The sequence below is a fragment of the Lepidochelys olivacea genome (genome assembly GCF_965140295.1).
Source record: "Lepidochelys olivacea isolate rLepOli2 genome assembly, chromosome: 3".
In the NCBI taxonomy this organism is placed as follows: domain Eukaryota; kingdom Metazoa; phylum Chordata; order Testudines; family Cheloniidae; genus Lepidochelys; species Lepidochelys olivacea.
The window spans coordinates 193,644,066-193,665,201 of NC_140413.1; the positions used below are offsets into that span (position 1 = coordinate 193,644,066).

At 40.1% G+C, this 21,136-nt stretch overlaps 1 protein-coding gene across 3 annotated transcripts in view; it reads left to right on the plus strand.

Moving 5' to 3' along the window:
* PPP3R1 (protein phosphatase 3 regulatory subunit B, alpha) overlaps positions 1–21,136 on the plus strand; it is an 86,990-nt gene that overhangs the window by 33,489 nt on the left and 32,365 nt on the right. For 2 of the 3 annotated variants that reach the window (XM_084623826.1, XM_084623824.1), the window contains one exon: positions 16,032–16,071. In XM_084623826.1, coding sequence (XP_084479952.1) covers positions 16,032–16,071 — 40 coding nt within the window. Of the gene's footprint in view, positions 1–14,053; positions 14,096–16,031; positions 16,072–21,136 lie in introns of those variants that run through there. The other variant, XM_084623825.1, reaches the window with a different exon arrangement.

Sequence of the window (21,136 nt, forward strand, 5' to 3'; positions counted from 1 at the left end):
GAGGGGGCACTGACTCTAGATCCTGCTTGAGATAACGGAGAGGGGGCTACTATTCTCGAGAAGGGTCTCGGGCTCTGGAATGTCTTGCTGTCCCTGCTTCAAGATAGTGAATGGAAGGCAAATCTACGCTATCTCGAGCTATTTACAAAATTGTGTATTCCCCAACTTCTCTATGAATTAGGGAAATATAGTTGTCTTTTATTGATGAGAAAATTGAAGTATGTAAGAATGACTTGCCTGTATCACACAGGAAATGAGTTGCAAAGCTGGGAATAAAGATCGGGTCTTCTGATGCCAGTTGTGCTTCATCTGCTCTTAGAGCAAATCTGATGCACTGCTGGTAGCCAGTCTACCCTACCTTCAGCCTCAGTGTGAAGACCTTTCAGGTATCATTCTGAAGCCATGAGTCTGAAGAATAGACTCTAGTGTGAACAGAAGATAGTGTGGCTAGGATTAATTTGTGGTCAAACCTTTTCAATGTCGTGATCCAGATGTTGTGTGGCACCCTCCACATACTGAAATACATGCTCTATAAAATGGCATCCTCTGCATTCCTGTCGAGATTGTCAGCATTGTAGATGGATGATTGCCTGATTTCAGCCCCAGACTTAAATTTTTATGCACTCATGGTATCAACCTGTTCACTTACTTCTGGAGTCTACCACTGAAGTTATGGCTGCATGAGCACTTACTGCACAGCAAGCTAGGGAGTAAACCTAGAACGCTCTGTGTGCTTTGCACTCTGTCCACGTGGACCCTGCAGCTATGCACTAAAAATGGGTCACTGACATTCTGTTATAGTAATGTGCACAGTGTTTTCTTTTAGTGAACAGCAGCAGGGTCCACATGGACACTTAGTGTGTGTCACGCTGGAGTGCTCTAGATTTATACCCCAGCTTCCTGTGCACTGAGTTCTCATATAGAGGAAAAAATATAGTATTACAATATAGAGTACACTCACTAAGTTTGTTACATAATACTGGACTGGAAATGGGATACCGTCTTATTCCAAGGATGATCTCGCAATCATTCTTCACAACTGACAGAAAAGAAAGAAGCAATGTCTTATTAAAGTCCTTCAAAACCATAAAGTTATAAGACTTTGTCAGAGAAGTGTACAAACATTTTTTTCAAGGTTTTTGATGGAAAATTGGAATTGTGGTAGCAAGTTATTCTGCCTTTTGGTGATGGGATATTAAAAATAATATCAATTTTAAAAAAAACCTTCAAACTTTTGTAAAATCCTTTTGTAAAATATGTGGTACATACAAGATAGTGTGGCAGGAATTTTTTATTGGCACTCAGCTGGGGTGACTTCACATGTGGCTGCTTCATCCTGAAATGGTGCTTACACACCATGGGACAGATCCTCAGCCAATGTGTAAATTGTCTAGGTCCACTGAAATCAATTAGCAACTTAAACCAACTGAGGATCTACTCCCCTATGCTTTCTCACTCTGTCATGAGACTATGGACCTTTTGTGCTGACGGTCTGGATGTCTCAACATGCACTATATTTGTAATAGTAAGCAGCACTAAGTGAAATGTTTCTTTAGGGAACATGCAAGTAGTTTATTAATTTAATAATCTAAGATTTTTGCATTCTTGAATATAAAATATACTGCTAGGATGTCTAGAAGAATGGGGGTTTTAAGATGAAGGTCCAGCTATATCCCTAAATTCCTAATAGAAAGGCATGAAAACATGATAGAACTCTGATGTGGGGATCATTCCTCAGCTTCTAGCAACTGAGAGCTGTTTCTTAAATATTTATATTTACTCCTTTTAGAGATACTTGGGCCACACTTACCACAAAGAATCTGCTATTCCAAAGTTATAGCTACTCTGTTAGATCTGCCATGAATTTTGGTGTCTCTATGGCTATAAATAGCATGTCACAAGTATTGCTGTTCAAGTTAAATGCCTCACTCAGCTGTGCAGCTGACTTTCTGCTCATTGCTCCTTGTGGATTTTGACACAAACTACATAAATACAATAAATTTCTTTATTTTAGCAGGCTACTGGGACACTGTAGTGGCTGTAGGTTTCTGTTTCTCTTCTTGCCTCAGCAATCTGCCAGACCACCAGAAGAGAGAGTGGCATTAAGACAGGTTAATTTTGCATTTTCTCAGGCCTGCAACCCAGAGGCTTCAGGGAGGTTTTCAGTTTTGTTTGATGTGTTTGTTCTTGCCTGTCAAGAGACGTCAGTCAAACTGTGAAAGGTTGGGTTTTTTAATGGGTTTATAAAACTGACCTGACTTCCTACAAAGAGCCTGACTTTCAGAAGTTGGGATGTCTGAGGAAACTACAAGGCAGAAATACTTATGTAAAGCAATATTTTTTTAGTGCAGGGCTTCTCTTAGACACTGTAGTGGGGTCTGTTTACAAAACTACCCATCTTTCTTGATGACGAGTGAATTCCTCCTTATTTTTAGGGAGACTGTCAACTAATTTTGGCCTCACATGCAGATTTTGTAAAATCTAGCTTTTGCAAAACATACCTTCTTTAGGTGATATTTCTCTCAGGCAGTTTTCCTGTGTTCTGTTTGGTAATCTATCTTCCACTTGCCTTTCTAACCTGAAAAGTGACTAAAAATGGCATCACCATGGGTGTCATGTTTCAGTGATTTTCAGTTCCAATTTAAACATACAAATATTTTTCAACTAACACTGTAAACTTAACAAAGGATCTGAAAGTCAAGATGTTTCTGTTAGTTCCCACACGCAGTACAAATTGTGCAGGCCAAATTATGCCTTTGTTTACATCCATGTCACATCATTACTCTTCAGTGCAGCTGTACACTGTACTACTGATTTAATTTGAAGGCAGTTCAGCTGGGCTGTACAGATGTTACTAAGGGCATAATTTGGCCTTTGAATATTTTTATGGAAAAAGGAAAGAACACAACTTGGCCTTCAGTTCCCCATGGTGAGTTTGCAAAACTAGTAGCCTGATGAAAACAAGTGTGCTTAAACATAGAACCCTAACAGATAGTAAGCATGCTTAAACCAGTCCTTTTCTTCATTCTCTCAATTTGTACCCTCTCCAAATGATGATATGTCTAAATATTCAAACTGTAGAAGGGGGCCTTTGAGTCGCAGCAGGAATTTTCTTCCTCATTAAACTGACTCTGAGACTGCCTGTTTTCAAGAAGGACACACAGCACTGAGAATTAAGAAAATTAATTCCAAACTGGAGACTCCAATAGGGATCTTTTTTTTGTTTGTTAGTTTTTTAATGAAAAATCTTAAGGGGGAATAACTGCCTAGGATACCGTTGAATATTAGTAGGCTCATAGTAAACGAGTAAATTAGTAGTAAATGAGTCATATTGCAGTTTTTTGTTAGGATTCGTTAAGCATCAGTATTTCAATTTACTAAAGTTATATCAGTGCTCTTAAAAGAAGCATAATCATCTATTACTTTTGATGTAGTTTCTGTGGTAGCAGGATTAATTCATGGATTAATAATTTAGCTTCCAATGGCAAATCCAGATCCAAAGATCATAAATGTACACACATTACTCTAAGATGCCACATATAATAATTCAAACATTCCTTTCCTATGTATTAGTCATATAACACTTATTGTATAACATCTCTCCCCTAGGCCTTGTCATGTAAAGTTCTTCAATAACCTTTTGATGATGTTGAATCTTTAAGGGAGGCCCTTTAATGAAGCTATTACAAAAATTTGACCCTAAGTTCAGATATCCTCTCAGTAAAATAAACAGCCCCCTTTCATTCCTTTTATAACTTTAAACCTAAGAACTGCTTCTCCTTCTAGCCCCATCAAATTGAGTTTGAAGATCAATTTCTCCAACAGTAGGAATAGTTAATTGGTTAGTCTGATGGTTAATGCATCCGAACAATCATAGGTGAAAAACCTGAGACTAATTTTAAAGGTGTAGAATGAAGGAGTTCAAAACAAATTTGCCTTCCAGATTATTTTCAAATGTGCCTGATAATTTACCACAATGCCTCTTAAATCCACTCCTTATCTCTGGGTACACTAGAAACTTGGTTTTTGATACTGCCTTAGAACTGTGGACCATAGATAACATTACTACAATGCTTAATATGTGGTGTAATTTCATCTGAGTATAGGATTACATTTATTATCTGTCTAGGTGTTCATGCTACACCCATCACTGTGGCATCTGCCCACATTTCTTTGGTGGACTAATGAAACAGATGAGGGAGAAACCTCTGTAGTTTAAAAAGTGCCGTGGTCTGACCACTTCCTAACACAGGAACACAGTTAGGTAGTAACTAAAGGCTTGCTATTTGAGTCTTTATTGTCACGTTCGGCATTTTTACTTCTCCCCTTGGGCGCTATCTACTTCTGTCCTCTCTTATTTTCCCCACTATCTTTTCATTATCTCCTTCTTCCCTGATTGTTATAAGGGTATGTCTACACTGCCCAAGTTACAGCACAGCTGTGGTAGCCCTGTGACATGGGCAGTGTAGTCATGGTTTATTGTCCTGCGGGAGCTCTCCCGGTGATTAAAAAATAACCACCCCAAATGAGGGGTGGTAGCTTTATCCCCGGGAGCGATAAAACGACTAAAGTTTTAACACTGAAAGTGGCAGTGTAGACACAGCCTAAGTTGTCTTTGTTCTCTCCTCTGCATTTCCTTCACTGCAGCAATTCTCACCACCTTGAGGGCTTCACATCTCTTCCATCATTTCATCTGCTAAAATGATTAAATAGTTAATGTTGACATTATCATTGGGCTTCTGAGTTGGCACTTTAGGTAGTTCTCCACCCTCAGTGGTATAGTATTGGGCTGTCTGCAGACTCAGGCAGACATCCGTATGTTGGCTTACGCTAATTTTCATGTTTGGAAGACTTTCTTCACAACCATGACAGCTAAAGACTTCAACAAAATCAAAGCTGAGATTTGGGAAAATATGAAAGTCGTGTGAACCACATAAATATCCATCATGTAAGCTGGATCCAGATAATAGGTCATATATTTGATACCCTTGTGCTAACATCTTGGTTTTGGGGATAGAGAGGAAGGGAAACATTTTTGGAAATGTACTTTACAAGACAAGGATCAGGATTTGCTGAGGGCACGTATATAAATAAGAAATACGAAAGGGCACCAAAATTGTGAGGCTGGGTAAAAGGAAGGCTAGGGTAGGTACACCGGTAGAGTGTGAGGAGATGTCTAAATCAATGAGAGTATTGAGTTTGAGGGGATGGTAGATATCCGGGAGATATTAGAGATGGCTTTATTTATTGCTTACAAGTCTAAGATGTACCTTGTCAAGCAGTTTGTTAGCAAATCCCCTTAATTCTCCCCCACAGTATGTAATTTTAGAAGCAAGATTCAGGACAAGGAGGCTTGGAGCCTTCCCTCTGCTTCTACAAATTGGCAGGATAGCAGAGAAAATAAGCTGCTGGAACAGTCTGTGTTTCATAGACCTATATTGACTATGCAGACCATAGTTCTCACTTCATTCATGTCAATATTTAGGGCTAGAAAAATTCACTCTCCAGTCTGGTGGGTGGGTAATTTTTCTGAGAGAGCCTGGAGAACCTGAGACATCCATTTCTGAATGCATCCGATGAAGTGAGCTGTAGCTCACGAAAGCTTATGCTCAAATAAATTTGTTAGTCTCTAAGGTGCCACAAGTCCTCCTTTTCTTTTTGGCAATACAGGCTAACACGGCTGCTACTCTGAAACCTTCAGAATTTAAGCTTCTGTTTTTAAAAAGTGAAGTCTGTAGCCTTTATGGTTGCAAAAGTAATCTTCCAATGTGAACTGAAATTAAATTGATACGGTGTTCTCTTCCAGAATCTCCAGACAGCTCCAGTGCTGCTTAAACTTTGCAAAGCAGCAACAGACCAAAACTAAGAATACTACTATTCAGAACCTTGTGGTCAAGTAGGAAAACTGTCAATGTCAGTCTGATGCTTCTGCAGCTGCTTTGGAAAGACAGTGAGAAACAGCAGAAGCATGTACTAGTTATTGTGGGGGAGGAGGACTCTGGACGGTCTGGAGGAGAGGTGGAATAATGAAGATCCACCCTTCATAGCAAAGGGAAGGCTTTTAATAGTAAGAGAGCAGGCAAAGTTTTTCTCTATTCTAGTAGCTAGAGTGTATGAGGCTTCTCAATCTGCTGGCCAGAAGTTGATACAAAAGATGGAGTCCTTAGGTAGAATCAAGGGTAGCGTTCTACTGGAAATCCCTGTGGCTGGGAGTGGCAAGGTGACTGGGCTTCTTACAAAGGTGTAGCTTCTGGGTCTCATTAATGAAGGGGTCTTCCTGTGTAAACCCTCCCACCCAAAAGATTTCATGTTTTATCTCTGACTAATAGGTGTCCAACCTTTTTGATCCATGTCTTATTCAGTATTCTAACTCTGGATATGTAATAGATGCTCTGAAGACAAACTCTCATTTCTCCTTTGTGTAATAACCAGAAATCAACAGCTGTTTCCATTTTAAATTCCCATGTGATTTCAGAAGGACTGGGATGGACAAGCTTGATTAGCTTTGTTTGACTTCACTCCTGGGGAGACTTTTAGAGATCCAGATATGGTTGAGGTTCATAATATATTGGACTCAGTGTAAAATAGTCAAAACCATGAAATGATTTGGTACATATTTCACCAGAATCAGGAACATAATTTCCTCAATAGTGTCTACAGGATAATAAATAATATGCAAAAGTTAAATGAACATTGCAAGGCAATGCAACACAAAATGTGTGGTAGGAAGGATGGCTGTGTTAATGCATTGGGCTGGGAGATGCTGTTTCCTCCTCTGTTACACAACTCCTGATGTCATTGGCTAATTATATTTAATCTCTCCATGTCTCAGTTACATCATATGAATGTTGTGTGTTTAAATTTATTAACACTGGTATGGTTGAAAAGTGTCAAGTGCAAATGGTTGTTACACTAACATTAATTTACAATTAAAATTGATTTCTTTAAAACCTGTGCTATGGAATGTCTCTCAAAAAACTGGCTCTGCCCACATCTGTGTCCAGAATATAGAAAAACCTTTATCAACCTTCTGATCTGGATATTGCAAACAGCGGATTAAGCATAGATGATCTTTACATAGACATAAATATAAACATAAGGAATGGATGTTTTCAGATATATACAGCCTTGTCTAAGCATTTGTGTAAAACTGTCTCGTGGATCTGATGTCTACAATGTACCTTATGGTAGCCATGATAATGTCAGTATACCAGTTGTAACAGCAGAAATTGAGGACAAACCTAAACTAATTTTGAGCAGATTTTGTTGAATACATTTGTGATACAAATAAAATATATATATAAATGTAACTAGGTGTAGGGCAATATTACCTAATATATGTTGAGAGCATAACTCTGTATCAACTACGGAGTACAGTTATCAAGCTGGAACAGAAAGCCTTGACTCTGATATCTATAGATATAGATATGAAAAAACCCAAAATAGGCCATGCTGACTAGTTAGTAATATTCAACACAAAAACTGAGATGACAGACAAATCAGGGAGTGGATGAGGTGGGAGGAAAATGTCCTGTACACTGCCTGTTTCTCCCCAAATTATAGAAATTACTACACTGCCACTGAATCACCAACAGAAAGCTCTAGAATAAAGCTTTTATAACAAGTGATAAGAAATAGGGAATGTCTCTGCATAAATCAAATGGATTTGTCGGCCTTCCCTTAATTGTACTGAGAGAAAATGCAGAATGAGATAGCATTTGGAGCAGCGTCATTTTTCCCCATGTTTGGAACATTCTTTATGTGCAGGAAGTATTTATAGCCCTTTTGCTTGGAAAGCATAGATACTCTGCTAAAACTCATCACCATATAACATTGACTGAATACACAACTTTTTTTTTTTTTTCTTTTCAAGAAGCGAAGTTTCTAGCCCTTATGGTTGCAGTGGAAAACTTGAAATGTAACCCTAAAGGCATAGAAACTAGAGGACACAAAAAATGAAACCATTTATTATTTTTGAAAAGTCTCGAGATTTTTGGATGCTTGGGGGTTGGCAATACCAAAAATCTTGCATTGGGACTTTCCCTATACAAATGCATTAGCACCCTAGTCGCTCCATCTCCAATACAAGTCTGGTGTATCATGGTAAAAATACATCCATGTTGGTATCCAATATGTCTCTTACATGGTTTGTATTAGGAATAACAGATCTCAGATTAGTGGAAGCATGGATATTTCTAGGAATTATATTCTTATGGATTATTGATTTTATATTGATATCATGTCTCCAACTTTCCTCAGGTCAGACTGTGGCTTCTCTGTACTGAACAGTTTGTAGATGTTGGAAACCATATGATCAGATTTACCTGTGCTATTTCTGGGTTGGGTGGTCAGAAATGTTGCCTAAAGATGTTCATTTCTTTCTTCCTGCAACCTCTTAAGTGCAGATACCTTTACATCTGATGAGCCAGATTCACTGTGTACTTTCTAGAACAGGGGTGGGCAAACTTTTTGGCCTGAGGGCCACATCAGGGTTGCAAAATTGTATGGAGGACTGGGTAGGAAAGGCTGTGCCTCCCCAAAGAGCCTGGCCCCCCGCCCCCATCCACCCCTCCCACTTCCTGCCCCCTGACTGCCCCTGTCAGAACCCCGACCCATCCAACCCCCCCTGCTCCTTGTCCCCAGATCGCCCCCTCCTGGGACACCCCACCCCTTATCCAACCCCCCTGTCCCCTGACTGCCCCACCCCTATCCACACACCCCCTGTTCCCCATCCCCTGACTGTCCCAACCCCTATCCACACCCCCCCCCCCGTCAAGCCCCCCCGGGACTCCCACGCATATCCAACCCTCCCCATCCCGTTCCCTGACCGCCCCCCTCCCAAACTTCCGCCCCATCCAACTGCTCCCTGCCTCCTGACTGCTCCCCGGGAACCCCTGCCCCATATACAACCTCCCTGCTTCCCTCCCCCTTATCATGCTGCTCAGAACAGCAGGAGCTCGCCGCCATGCTGCCTAGCAGGAGTGGTGGGCCAGAGCACTGGCGGCGAGGTGAGGCTGCGGGGGACGGGCCAGTGGCTAGCCTTCCCGGCCGGGAGCTCAGGAGCTGGGCAGGACGGTCCCGCGGGCTGGATGTGACCCGTAGGCCGTAGTTTGCCCATCACTGTTCTAGAATGACTTTACAGGTCCAGACATACTTACTCCCTTTTCTTTTCACTTTTGTGTGAATCATAATTTCCTGTTTTTAACTGTTCCATTAACCCACATGAATGTGTGGGCAAATTACTGTGGATGGGACTTCAGGATATTGATGTTCTTTAACTACTGGGTACTAATTACTACTGGGTTATTTAGGATACACACAGAGTACTGTAAATCAGATTGGCTTTTGTAGATGCTGTTGTAATTTTGCAGATTTTCACTGGTGTCTAGTTCACTTCTTGTCAGTCTGGATATAAATAAGTTTTAAAGTTACCAAATTTTTATTCAAGTTGTGACATGGTTCTCTCCACTCTTCATATTCACACACTATGGTAAACACATGATTCCTAACTATGCATGTGTTTGACTTTGCTTGTTATCAAGGCTCAAATATGAATGTTTTACCAGGCATGTATGGGGCAATAATGTCTTCACAGCAGTAACCAAGTCTAGGCTTTTAAAACCAGCCTGCGACTTCCTGCTTAACCATAGCAAGCCTCATTATGCCACTTCAGTGCATGTTTTGCTGGAGAGTAGAAATCTTGTGCTAGTTATTACTAGACTACTTATCTGAAATGGAGAGATCATGAGCAAGCAAAGAATATCCAAGCGCATCTTGACTTGACAAATCAAAATCTGAAACTGTCAGTATGACCTGGATCAGTATCCCCCATTGCCAAGGAAAAAAGGAGGCAGTCAAAATCTGGTATTGCCATGTACAAGAGAACCAGAGTCCTGGCAACTGCTTGGATCACGTACATTTTTTTACAAAAACAGTAGAAGTTTCACAGCACCAGACTGGCATTTTGGTCCACTTCATAGTTGAAAGCTTTGTGATAACTACAGCATATGGAAGATGAGATCAGAGGAAAAGAAAGAGGACTTTGGCCATGACAGGTAGTGTGTTTAATCTTTAATTTGATGCTGTGGGAAGGGAGTTCAGGAAATAGAATGAGGAGGGGAAAACAAGTATTTTGCATTGGATTTTACATGTTTGTTGATAGGACTACTAAGGGGGACTTGCCTGCAAGACTCGTTGTTGATACTGGGCTGATAACCTCCACTCTCCATGAAATTCTTGTCACTGCCATTGTTATACTGGCAGTGGTGATGGGTGATGTCAAAAAAAATCTGTTTGTTAAATTCACCTGGAACTACAACCCTGCTAATATTGTAAAACAAGATCCCCAGTCCTGATCCCTAAACAGTGACAATGATTTCCTGCCTTACTGATTTGATGCACTTGCCAGCGTTGCCTTTGGGAATTGTGGAGATATATGTAGGATATATTACATTCTGTATGTTGATATAGCCACATGACAACATCCAAACACTACACATGAAAAAAGTACAAACATTGATAGTAATATATTTCATTTATCTGAGTAGCTTCAATACAGTATATAAAAGTAGTAGCCCACACTGCTGTATTGAAGCATCCAGTAATCCCAAGACCATTTGCTGCTTGGTAAAGTAAAGATAAACTCATCTTGCTTTGGATCAGTCTTTAAGCTGTTGCAGAGCCCATACTGAATCTCAGACCTCTACTCTTTAGTTCATGCATCAAACTAATCTTAAAAGCCTGCTTGCCACTGGTAGAGGTAATTCACTGCTCTGGCCCATCAGTCTTAGGGCATGAACAGTTGTCAAAGCATTTAGTAGGGTGCCAGGTTGTACATATAATCTCTCACACTTAACAGCATTTTGGGGACAGAGAAATTTGGGATGGGGGCAGCCATAAAACTTGCCAGGATGGTTATCCTGGGTTGCCAGCATTAAAAGGCATTAAGGTCAGAATACCTTTCATGATAGCATTTGTAAAAGGAGAAAACTAGTTGAAAAATACCAGTCCATTAATGTTTTATTTCAGCTTCTGAATAGGTTACACAGAAACTTGATGGTGCACACAGTACAGCACAGTAGGATGCAATAAAATATACTTAGAACATTTTTTACAACATATGTTCTCTTGAAAGATATGTCATACACAACATTTTGAGATAATCTTTCCTAGTTAGGAGACTAGATAACTGCCTATTGTCTTGGGCATTTATTTTTCCTATTGTACCCGCCAGCTGTAAAATTTTGTGGATTTTTTTTTTTACAAGTAACAAACTCTCCTTGCTTCTCTCTCTTGCTGTATGGGCAAAGTCTTTTCGACAAGTCATGCATCCGATGAAGTGAGCTGTAGCTCACGAAAGCTTATGCTCAAATATATTTGTTAGTCTCTAAGGTGCCACAAGTACTCCTTTTTCTTTTTGTGAATACAGACTAACACGGCTGCTACTCTGAAACCTGTAGATATATTGAGCCGTATCCGTTGTCAGTCAGGCTGGCATATTAGAACCCAGTTACACAAAACATGGTTCTAATGTGGATGAGACTCATTTTAAGCTAAATATTCACATTTTTGCTAAACTGGAAAATCTTGTGCTGTTCTGTACTGTAAGCATTGTCCCTTGTACTTGGTGGCACATTAAACTCTAACTGTGGTAAGATCTCCCAATTTATATAGCAGTGTGTATGAAACAAATTAAGTGTATTAATAGAGCAGTCAGAGGAAGTTTGCTCAATACCTACCTGCCCTTTTTTATTTGCATCGTTTTTAATTATCACCACTTTAAGCAGCCTCCTCCAAATACCCAATTTTGATGGCAGTGGACCTAACTCTGGTAAATGATGTAGAAGAAGCTCCACAAGTTAGGGTACTAGATGACTTGAGAAAATGGCAAAGAATTTCAAGCCTTTTCCTCTTAGCTTGATTACAGAACAATAGTGGAACAGCTGTTCGTTTGCTGATGTGAAATAAGTTGGTGGTCTAACTTCTAGTGGCCAGGTATCCACATAACAATGTGTAATGTTTGTTGGTAGTCTTAACATGAATAATTCAATTTTGTATTAAAAAATATAGAGAATTATACTTTGAACAATAACAAGCTAACTATTAAGAATACTGACAGTATGAATGTCTGATTTGACTGTTAAAAATATCAGACACTAAAAGTAGACGTAGCAAATTTGCCCAAGGGACATGGATGCCCATTAGAATTATAAACCTGTGAATTAGCAAATGAAGAAAAGAATGCTTACCACATTTTATTTAGATTTTATAGTTCAGAATATTCTAATAGGGCAGTATATTTTATAAATATAGAAGTCATAGTAATATTAAATCTTACTCTAGCATCTGCCATTAACTCTTTGAGATGGGAGAGAGCGCCTTCTTTATACAACGCATAACAGTGTGTAGATTAGCAAGGTTCCAATGAAACTGTTCCCTCAAGAAGAAAATATAATACCACGTGAAAAAAGCTCTACATTAATCTAATTTTAATTGTCAAAGGTGCTCTGTAGTATAGTATCTCATTCCAACTGTGAGGATGCCTTGCCTGTTGCCAATACCATCACACTTGGAAATTACTCACAGCAGGGATTGAGAGAGTGAGTGAATTTATACCCTCCATCAATGGACTAAAAAGCATCAACTTCATAATTCACTTTGCACTATCTATGACTCTACAATGCTAAGTCTTACTTCACCTGCACCTCTGCATATTATTGCTGTGTTGTTGGATGGACAAAACAGAATTTCTTATGTTGTTGGTAGGCCACTTAATAAAAATATATTTTAAAACCATTTCCTTTTGCATTTCAATATCAAAACCAGCAGCTAAATTTGTCTTCCTTTTTGGGTTGGGAGAGAGAATGTTAAAAAGTTTGTCTTGTTCAAGCCCTAATAATGAGTCAGATTTAATATTTAGATTCTTGTAAGGTAATCCATGGTTAATAAGCACTGAAATCATATCTTCTGGACCGAAATTTCCGTCCTCCCCCCACCCCCCAGTCATGAAGGAAGAAGTATGCACCTCAGCATCTGTTACACACAAGTTGGTTTGAAGAATAGGGTATAAGGGAATATTTGACTGACCAAATTCCAAATGTAGCAGAAAGACCATTTTACTGGAGCTGGTCAAAAAATGCCAGTTTTTCACAGGAAATTTTGTGAATATATGAATTGAATTGTATTTGCACATCGGATATTAGCAACAATTCATGTTTAAATGATTACTAGTAAGAATTAAGCAATTAATTTTGCTGTACAGTTAAAACCAGATTGACTGACTAAAAAGGTCTGCTCCCAAGAGGAGAGAATTAATTTTCATTGTTTAGGCATCCGGTATTCTGGATTGGGGACCCCCCAACTCCTTTGAATTTGTCCAAGTCACAGGTTTACTGGCAAGAATGGTATGAATAGCTTTTGCACTTACTCCTGAAAGCCAAGATGAAGGTTTAAGATCTTTTTAAGAATGCACTAGACTTTTGGATTCTCTCAGGGAATCAACACTCAACACAGCACTAACAGATAAGTGATTAATTTTTAACTACCATATATTTTATGATGATTAGCAAATATTAGATATAAACTTTATATTATGATTTATAATGTCTGTTGTCTTCTTTCTAGATACAAAAGTTCCAGTTCAGGATAGGTAAGCACTCTTCTCTTTTCTCAATAGCAGTACCAGTTTCACAGAACATAACTTTGCTTAGTTGCTCAGGTCTTCCACCCCCACGGTCCCTCCAAAGTTTACTATACTCCTTCATGCAAATAATTAGTAAATATTTTTCATTGCAATGAGAATATGCCATCTATATTATATTTGAATTAATAAATTGAGTAAATATCTCAGCACATTAAGTTCCTTTATAATATCTCTCTCTCATGTCTCAGAAACGTTTTATGTTTCTGTTGACAGACTGATTTCTGTTGTAGATACCAGGAATGAGTTTTGTCCTCATCCATAACGGGTTCAGAACAGTCTTTTAATGCATGGGTATGTTGTACCTAAAAGTCCACTGTTTTTTTTAATGCAACTTTCTCCTTTAATTTGCAGCCTTCCGGTCTGATGTTTTCTTACCACTTCATGCCTCATCCTGTAAGAGTAGCCTATCCGGATCCTTTGGTTCCTGTTTCTGCCTGTGTCAAGATTTTCTTTGGTTCTGTTTCCCCACATTCCCAAAGATCTCTTCTGCATCTTTTAGGTTTTGACTACTTATATTTTGCTCTTCACTTGTTTTCCCAAGTTTTATTGTGGCTCCATCAATGGTCTCCCATGTAGCACAGGCAGTTCTGATGTTCCTTTGCAGTGAAAAATTTTCCTTCATGGAAGCTTCCCTGGAGTACGAGTCGCACTTCTTAAATTGTTTTCCTGGACCTAATTATCCCTATTTAAATTTTTATTCCAGTTCTTTACAGTATAAACTGTAAATAGACATTTAGGGAGAAAACGAAGGGTACATGTTTAACTGTTCTATAAAAATTAGATGGGCACAGAATACTTTCTAAGAAGACAGAGTAGGGATAAATAGCAAATATATTGCTATAAAAAGGATTTCTCTTAAAGGAGGAAACTTAGTATTTGTGGGATGTTTTGATTTACCCCTTCCTCCTATTATTGACATGCAGTCACATTCCCAAGCCATTTGTAGGATTTCTTTTTCATGAAGCAATTTTTTTTAGCCTGTGAGTGATCTTAAGTAGCCATTCTCTGCCAGAGTGCTGAACTGGTTGACCCTTCCCAATCTACGGTATTAAAGAAGCACTGTCATCTTAAATTTTTTAAGTAAACTAACTTTACATTTATTCCCTTTTCTGGTAGAGAGTTCTTTAAAAACGCTGTCCTGAAATTATTTTTTACAATCCCTTAAGTTTTTGTATAGGGTTTTGTGGTTTTTTTTTTTGTTCCCTAGTTTTTGTTAAAGCTCTTTACAGTTATCCAGATTCTCTCCTGTTAACTGACTACTGAAAAACACTGCACATGAGTGCTCAAATGCATGAAGTATACAAACTGAAAAAAAGTAACTTTTGATTTAGTAATCTTTTGTGTTCTTGTTACAGTAGTTACATAATTTGTAAAAAGAAAAGGAGTACTTGTGGCACCTTTGAGACTAACCAATTTATCTGAGCATAAGCTTTCGTGAGCTACAGCTCACTTCATCGGATGCATCACAAAAGCTCACGAAAGCTTATGCTCAAATAAATTGGTTAGTCTCTAAGGTGCCACAAGTACTCTTTTCTTTTTGCGAATACAGACTAACACGGCTGTTACTCTGAAACCTATAATTTGTAAATATTTTTAAGTTGAACATTTCTAAGATTGTTATAGCAGATTTAATTTTTTTAAAATTCTTAGTTTTGTATTCCAGTCTCTCACTCTGGTGTTACATAAGTAGTAATACTTTGATGTGTTTAAATCCCAGTATTTTAAGACATTTCCAAACTTCTAGAGAAGAGAATAACAATTTGTGTGCGTTATTTCTCCTATGAATGGATTTTTTGTGTGTATGTGGAGGATGTGGGTGGGGCCTGTTCTGGTACTATCCCATTGTTCAGCAATGTAAGGTTCTTCATGTTAATACATTATAAGGACATGTATTCCTTTTTGTGAATCGAAAATAAAATTATAAAGCACCTATTGTGTGAAATTTGAATCATTTTAATTTATTTTAATATAACCTGTCATAAGCACTTACACAAGTAGCATGTAAAATGTGACTTAATGTTTAGGATATAGGTTTGGGGTTACTAGTCGCTACAAACCTCTTCTTCATGGCTGATATTTTCCTGGAAATAATGTTGCTATCCTTAACTGTTAAAAGTTCTTCTCTGCTGCATGGTAAACTTAATTTTTGTACCTGTTGGTAATGCAGAATTATGTATATAATAGTACACTGACAGTAATCTGTAATTTAAAAAAAAAAAACAACAAAACACACTATACTGTTTATGGTCTCATATTTAAACTTAAACATTGTTAAAAGTAGCTTTTGCTAAGCTTACTTTATCACTAATAAAACTTTTTTATATTGCAGGGAAATGAGGCAAGCTATCCTTTGGAAATGTGCTCACACTGTAAGTCGATTCTTTTTTTAAGTTTCAGCTCGGTGTGTGTGTGTGTGTGTGTGAGAGAGAGAGAGAGTCTGACTGAAGTATAGTAGTGTCAGTCCCAGGATATTAGAGAGACAAGGGGGTGAGGTAATATCTTTTATGCTCCTTTTCTCACCAACAGAATTTGGTGCAATAAAAGATATTACCTCACCCACCTTGACTGACTGATTTTTCCCTTGTGTGGAAAGCTTGATAAAGCCTTTCCTTCTGATTCTTTGTTTGCTCATATTTTGTCTTAAAAATAGGTTGTAAGCTATTCAGGGCGGGTACTCTGTGCTTGTACAGTGCCAATTGTAATAGAACGCCTATCGTGACCATAATACACATGCTAAATAATAATAATTTGGCTGGTCAAGATAACCAAGCATAGAGAAATTATTTTCCAAATACATTTTGCACTAAGTGAAAAATGACTTTAAAAAAAGGCCTATATGCTAGTGTCTTTAACATGTTACAAGAAATACTTCAAGTGGTAGTACTCATATCTTCCACTCAGGCTTGTGTCCCCCAGCCTAGCAATACCCATAGGGGCTGTGCTCACGCCCTCTGGCCTCTTAGCCACACCCATGCTTATTTAAGGGCATGGCTGCCCAACCCCATCAGTTGCTTCTCATTGCCCATGGCTTGAGTTGGAGTGCTCAGTGCAGTTTTTATGTAATGTTTTGTTTCACAGTGTCATCTGTGATATTTATTTTTCCTGCGTAGAGGAGTTAGTTGCAGTTGATTTAGGTTTAGTTAGTTAGGATTTGCCTGGTGTGATGCCCCCACTGGTGTTTAAACACTGCCGGTCGTGTGGAGTAATTATCCCGAGTAGTGATCCCCACACTCTCACTGTTTGTTTGTCTCTTTGGGAAGGGCACATTAAAGAAAGGTGCTTCAACTGCACGTTGTTCAAGAAGAGAATTTGGTGGCCAGAGACTTGCACTTGAAGCAGTATCTACTGAAGCAGGCCATGAGGTCTTTTGTTGGCACTGGGGACCTCCATAGATCATCAGGCCCCTCAGAAGGCATCTGAGCCAGCAAAGGTGGTGGTTTGGGTAGTTTTGGATTCCTCTTCTAGGAGGAAGAGAGACAGTTCTCCTTCCTCTGGTCCTTCTAGGAAAAAGGTCTCCTACAATGGACTGGGGCCATTCCCAAGCTAAGAGAGATTCCTCCTCTCCTTCTAAGGTGAGTGCAGACCAGCACTGTGATTGATCTGATACATGAGCTAGAATAGGGCCAGTGAGTGAGTGAGGTGAGAGTAAGTGGGCTCAGTATCGTTCCCTCTTGTACCACTTGTGGGACTTCTGTTGAGTTTGGAACCAACGACATTGGTGTGGGCACCAACTGTTCCCATGCAAGTAGCATATCGGGCAGCATTGGACGTGCTTCCCTATCTGTTCCTGACTCTGCACTAGTTCAGGAATGTTCAGTTATGGTGGTTTCTTCTGTGTACCTGGCACTGTCTGGATTGGTTGCAGACTTGTTATTGTTGGCACTGTCTTCTGTGCCTTTTCCAGTTCAGGGTGCAGAGTTGATGTCTCATGCATTTTTGGTACTGAGGGGCTTGTAAGTGCAGGTACTATCTTTGGTGCTGTGATGACTCTGGTGCGTGCTCCATCTGTGGGACTGATGCCGGCTTTGATTTCAGTACCAACATCTGCTCTGGTACCAAATGTAAGTGAGGCCGCTCCCTGTAAGTACTTAAAGTATTAACTGCTTTACCTTTGTTGGCACTGATACATCCTGCGTTCTGGACTTAAGATGAGGCTGGATACTTACTGGCCCTTCCAGGGGGAGGCTCCTCCATTGCCTGTGGACTACTTGGAAGGTTCTTCAGGGTTGGGCACAGAGATGTCTTCCTCCTCTGTCACCTTCTCGTTATCAGTTTTGAAAGTTATCAAGACCTTGTGGGGATCACCATTAGTACTCAGATCAGTACTGCTCCTATAGCAGGCCTGGGATGTTGTGCAATGGGTGAGGTCCTGATCCTCTCCTCAGTCCAGAATGAAGTCTCTTATTCTGCTGATAGCCTCTCCTCCTGAACCCTCCCACACTGCAGCCACAGACGGGGGTTGTTGCTCTTGCTGAACTGGTTCAGCCTGAACCAGTGTTACAGGCACCACAGGAGATGCAATTGGCTCAGCTTCCTTCCTCCTCTTCATCACCGGACAACTCTGTGGTGCCAGATTTCTTCCTCCCCTGTACCTGAGAATTTTGAAAGGTGTCAGGACCTCCTAAGGTGCATGGCTTCAGCCTTGAGTGTATAGGGTGTTTGTTCAGGAGAACACTTAAAAGTTGCTGGATATTCTCCAGTCTTCAGCTTCAGGGAGAGTGGTTCTCTCCATAAATGAAGTGATCTTGGAACCTGGAATCTTGGAAGATGCTATGGAACACCCAGCATCCTTACCACCTACAGCGAGGTGTACTGATAAGACATACTGTGTGCCTATGCACCGTTTTGAGAGCTTGTTCTTGCATCCAGTGCCTTACTCTTGCCATAAAGGCAGTTAATGAGAGGTTAAGACAAGGGGGATATAAGGACACCAAAGGACAAGGACTCTAAAAAATTGGACTTTTGGGGAGGAAAAATTATTCAACCTCATCCTTACAAATCCGCATTACCAAAGTATGACTCTGTAAATTGGGACACTGTGGCAAAAATTACAGATCATTTGCCAGAATCTTCCAGGGAAGAGTTTAAGGTTTTTGTTGCAGAAGGCCATCTAGTGGTAAAGATGTCACAACAGTCAGCTTTGCACATGGTGGATGCTTCTAGAGTTATGGCCTCTGTTGTACCAGTGAGAAGGTCTTCATGACTGAAGAACTCCGATATAGCTCCCAATTTCCAACAGACCGTTGAGGACTGACTTACCTATTGATGGTAGATTTTGGTTTTTGGACAAAACTTACGAAATGCTACATTCCTTTAAGGACTTTTGAGCTACATTGCATTCATTTGATGTTTTTAACCTGGCAGTAAAGAGTCATCATTTCACGGGGCAACAGCAGCAATATGACTCTCAACAGCTCTTTCAGTTGAATTATCCCTCTAAACAGCAGGATTTCTCCAGAAAGGGAGACAAGTCATGTAGGAGAAGGTCTTGTGGTCCCAATTTCAACCAGTCAGCCGGTCCTTCATTAGTGTCATGCAAGCAGTGAACTGGATGGTCTCTCCGAGGTAGACATTCCAGTCATCAAGCTTTAAGTCATTTTCCTCTTGTTTGCGGACAAGCTGTCCCATTTCTACAGGGTTAGAGTCATTAACGACAGACAAGTGTTAATCGCTATTGGACTGGATTATGTCATTCAATTCCTGTTCGGTCCCCCTTCCCACCCTCCTACCCTCTCCCTTTCCAGAATCCACTCTCATGAGTCTCAGTGCCTACAGCAGGTTCAGGCTCTCTAGGCTTCGGGAACCATAGAGTAGGTTGTCTCCATTGTTTTAACAAGTACATCAAAAACAAGATTCTGCATGGTTACCCTAGCTCAGTGATACTCAGACCTCAGTGGTTCAGGAGCCAAATTAGCAATCAACATTACCCAAAGGAGCCACAGTAGTGTGAATTCATTGTTTCATTTACTATAGTACTATATTATTCTCACAGCAAATAAGTTAATAACTTAGTGCAAGTTGATAACTTAATTGGTTAATAACGTAGCAAAAGCATCCTGATTGGTTAATAAATCAGTGTTTTAATATCATGTACTGCAAAGAACCACTTGTGGCTCATGAGCCTTAGTCCCTATCACTGCCTTCCCTGCATTGAATCACAATGACGGGTTTGCCACCAACTGTCTTCAGGACGCTTGCTTCTGTGTGTCGATTTTATCAAGGCACAAGAGGTTTCTGAGATTCGTGGTGACAGGTCACAATTATCAGTACATAGTACTTCCCTTTGCCCTGTCCTTTGTCTGTTTACCAAATGCATGATAATAGTAGCAGTGTGCTTCAGAAAAAGAGGACTTCATGTCTTTCCATACCTGAACAATTTGTTAGTGAGGGACAAGTACAGAGACCAAGTAATCTGTCATGTCCAGTACACATTGCATCTCTTTTGATTGTCTGGGTCTAATTTTTGAACAAAGGGAGATCAGCATTAATACCAACATGTAAAATTAAGTTCATTGGGACCCGATTAGACTCTACACATTTGAGGCTGTTTCTGCTGAACAAACTATTTCAAGCAGTTCGTCGCCTGTGCTTGTCTCCATTCCCACCCTTCAACTACAATATGTGTATGCCTGAGATTGCTAGGCTACATGAGGGCCTGCATTTATGTGGTGCAGCACGCGACTGGTTTGTCTCCCTCAATCTTCAGGACACTTACTCCCATGTGGCGATTTTCACAAGGCACAATAGGTTTCTGGACTGCTTGAAGTTGGTATATCAGCTGAACTGTTAGTCACTGAATGGCCTAGTGGGAGTGCTACCGCCCATCTTTGAGTCCTTAGAGAGGTAGACAGATCAGATCTATATGGGTCAGGGTGTTCCCTTTCCCCATCCTTCTCCAGTCAGGACCATAGGTACTCATGCCTCCATGATAGTTGGGAAGTGAATCTGAGGACACTGAAGGTTCAAGGTTTGTGGACAGAACAGGAAGCTTCCCTTTGTATCAATATCCTGAAGCTTTGAGCCATTTATAATGTGTGCAGAGCTTTTCAGGCACAGATAAATGACACAGTGGTACATATATTCACCAACATCATCTCCACAATGTATTATATGTAGGGCCCTACCAAATTCCCGGCCATTAAAAATATGTCAGACAGTGAAATCTGGTCTTTTGTGTACTTTTACCCTGTACTATACAGATTTCACAGGGGAGACCAGCATTTCTCAAATTGGGGATCCTGACCCAAAGGGGGGTTACATGGAGGCCACAAGGTTATTTTAAGGGGGTTACCACCCTGACTTATGCACTGCCTTCAGCGCTGGGTGGCTGGAGAGCAGCAGCTGTTGGCCAGGCACCCAGCTCTGAAGGTGGCACCCCGCCAGCAGCAGCGCAGATGTAAAGGTGGCAATACCAAACCGTGCCACCCTTACTTC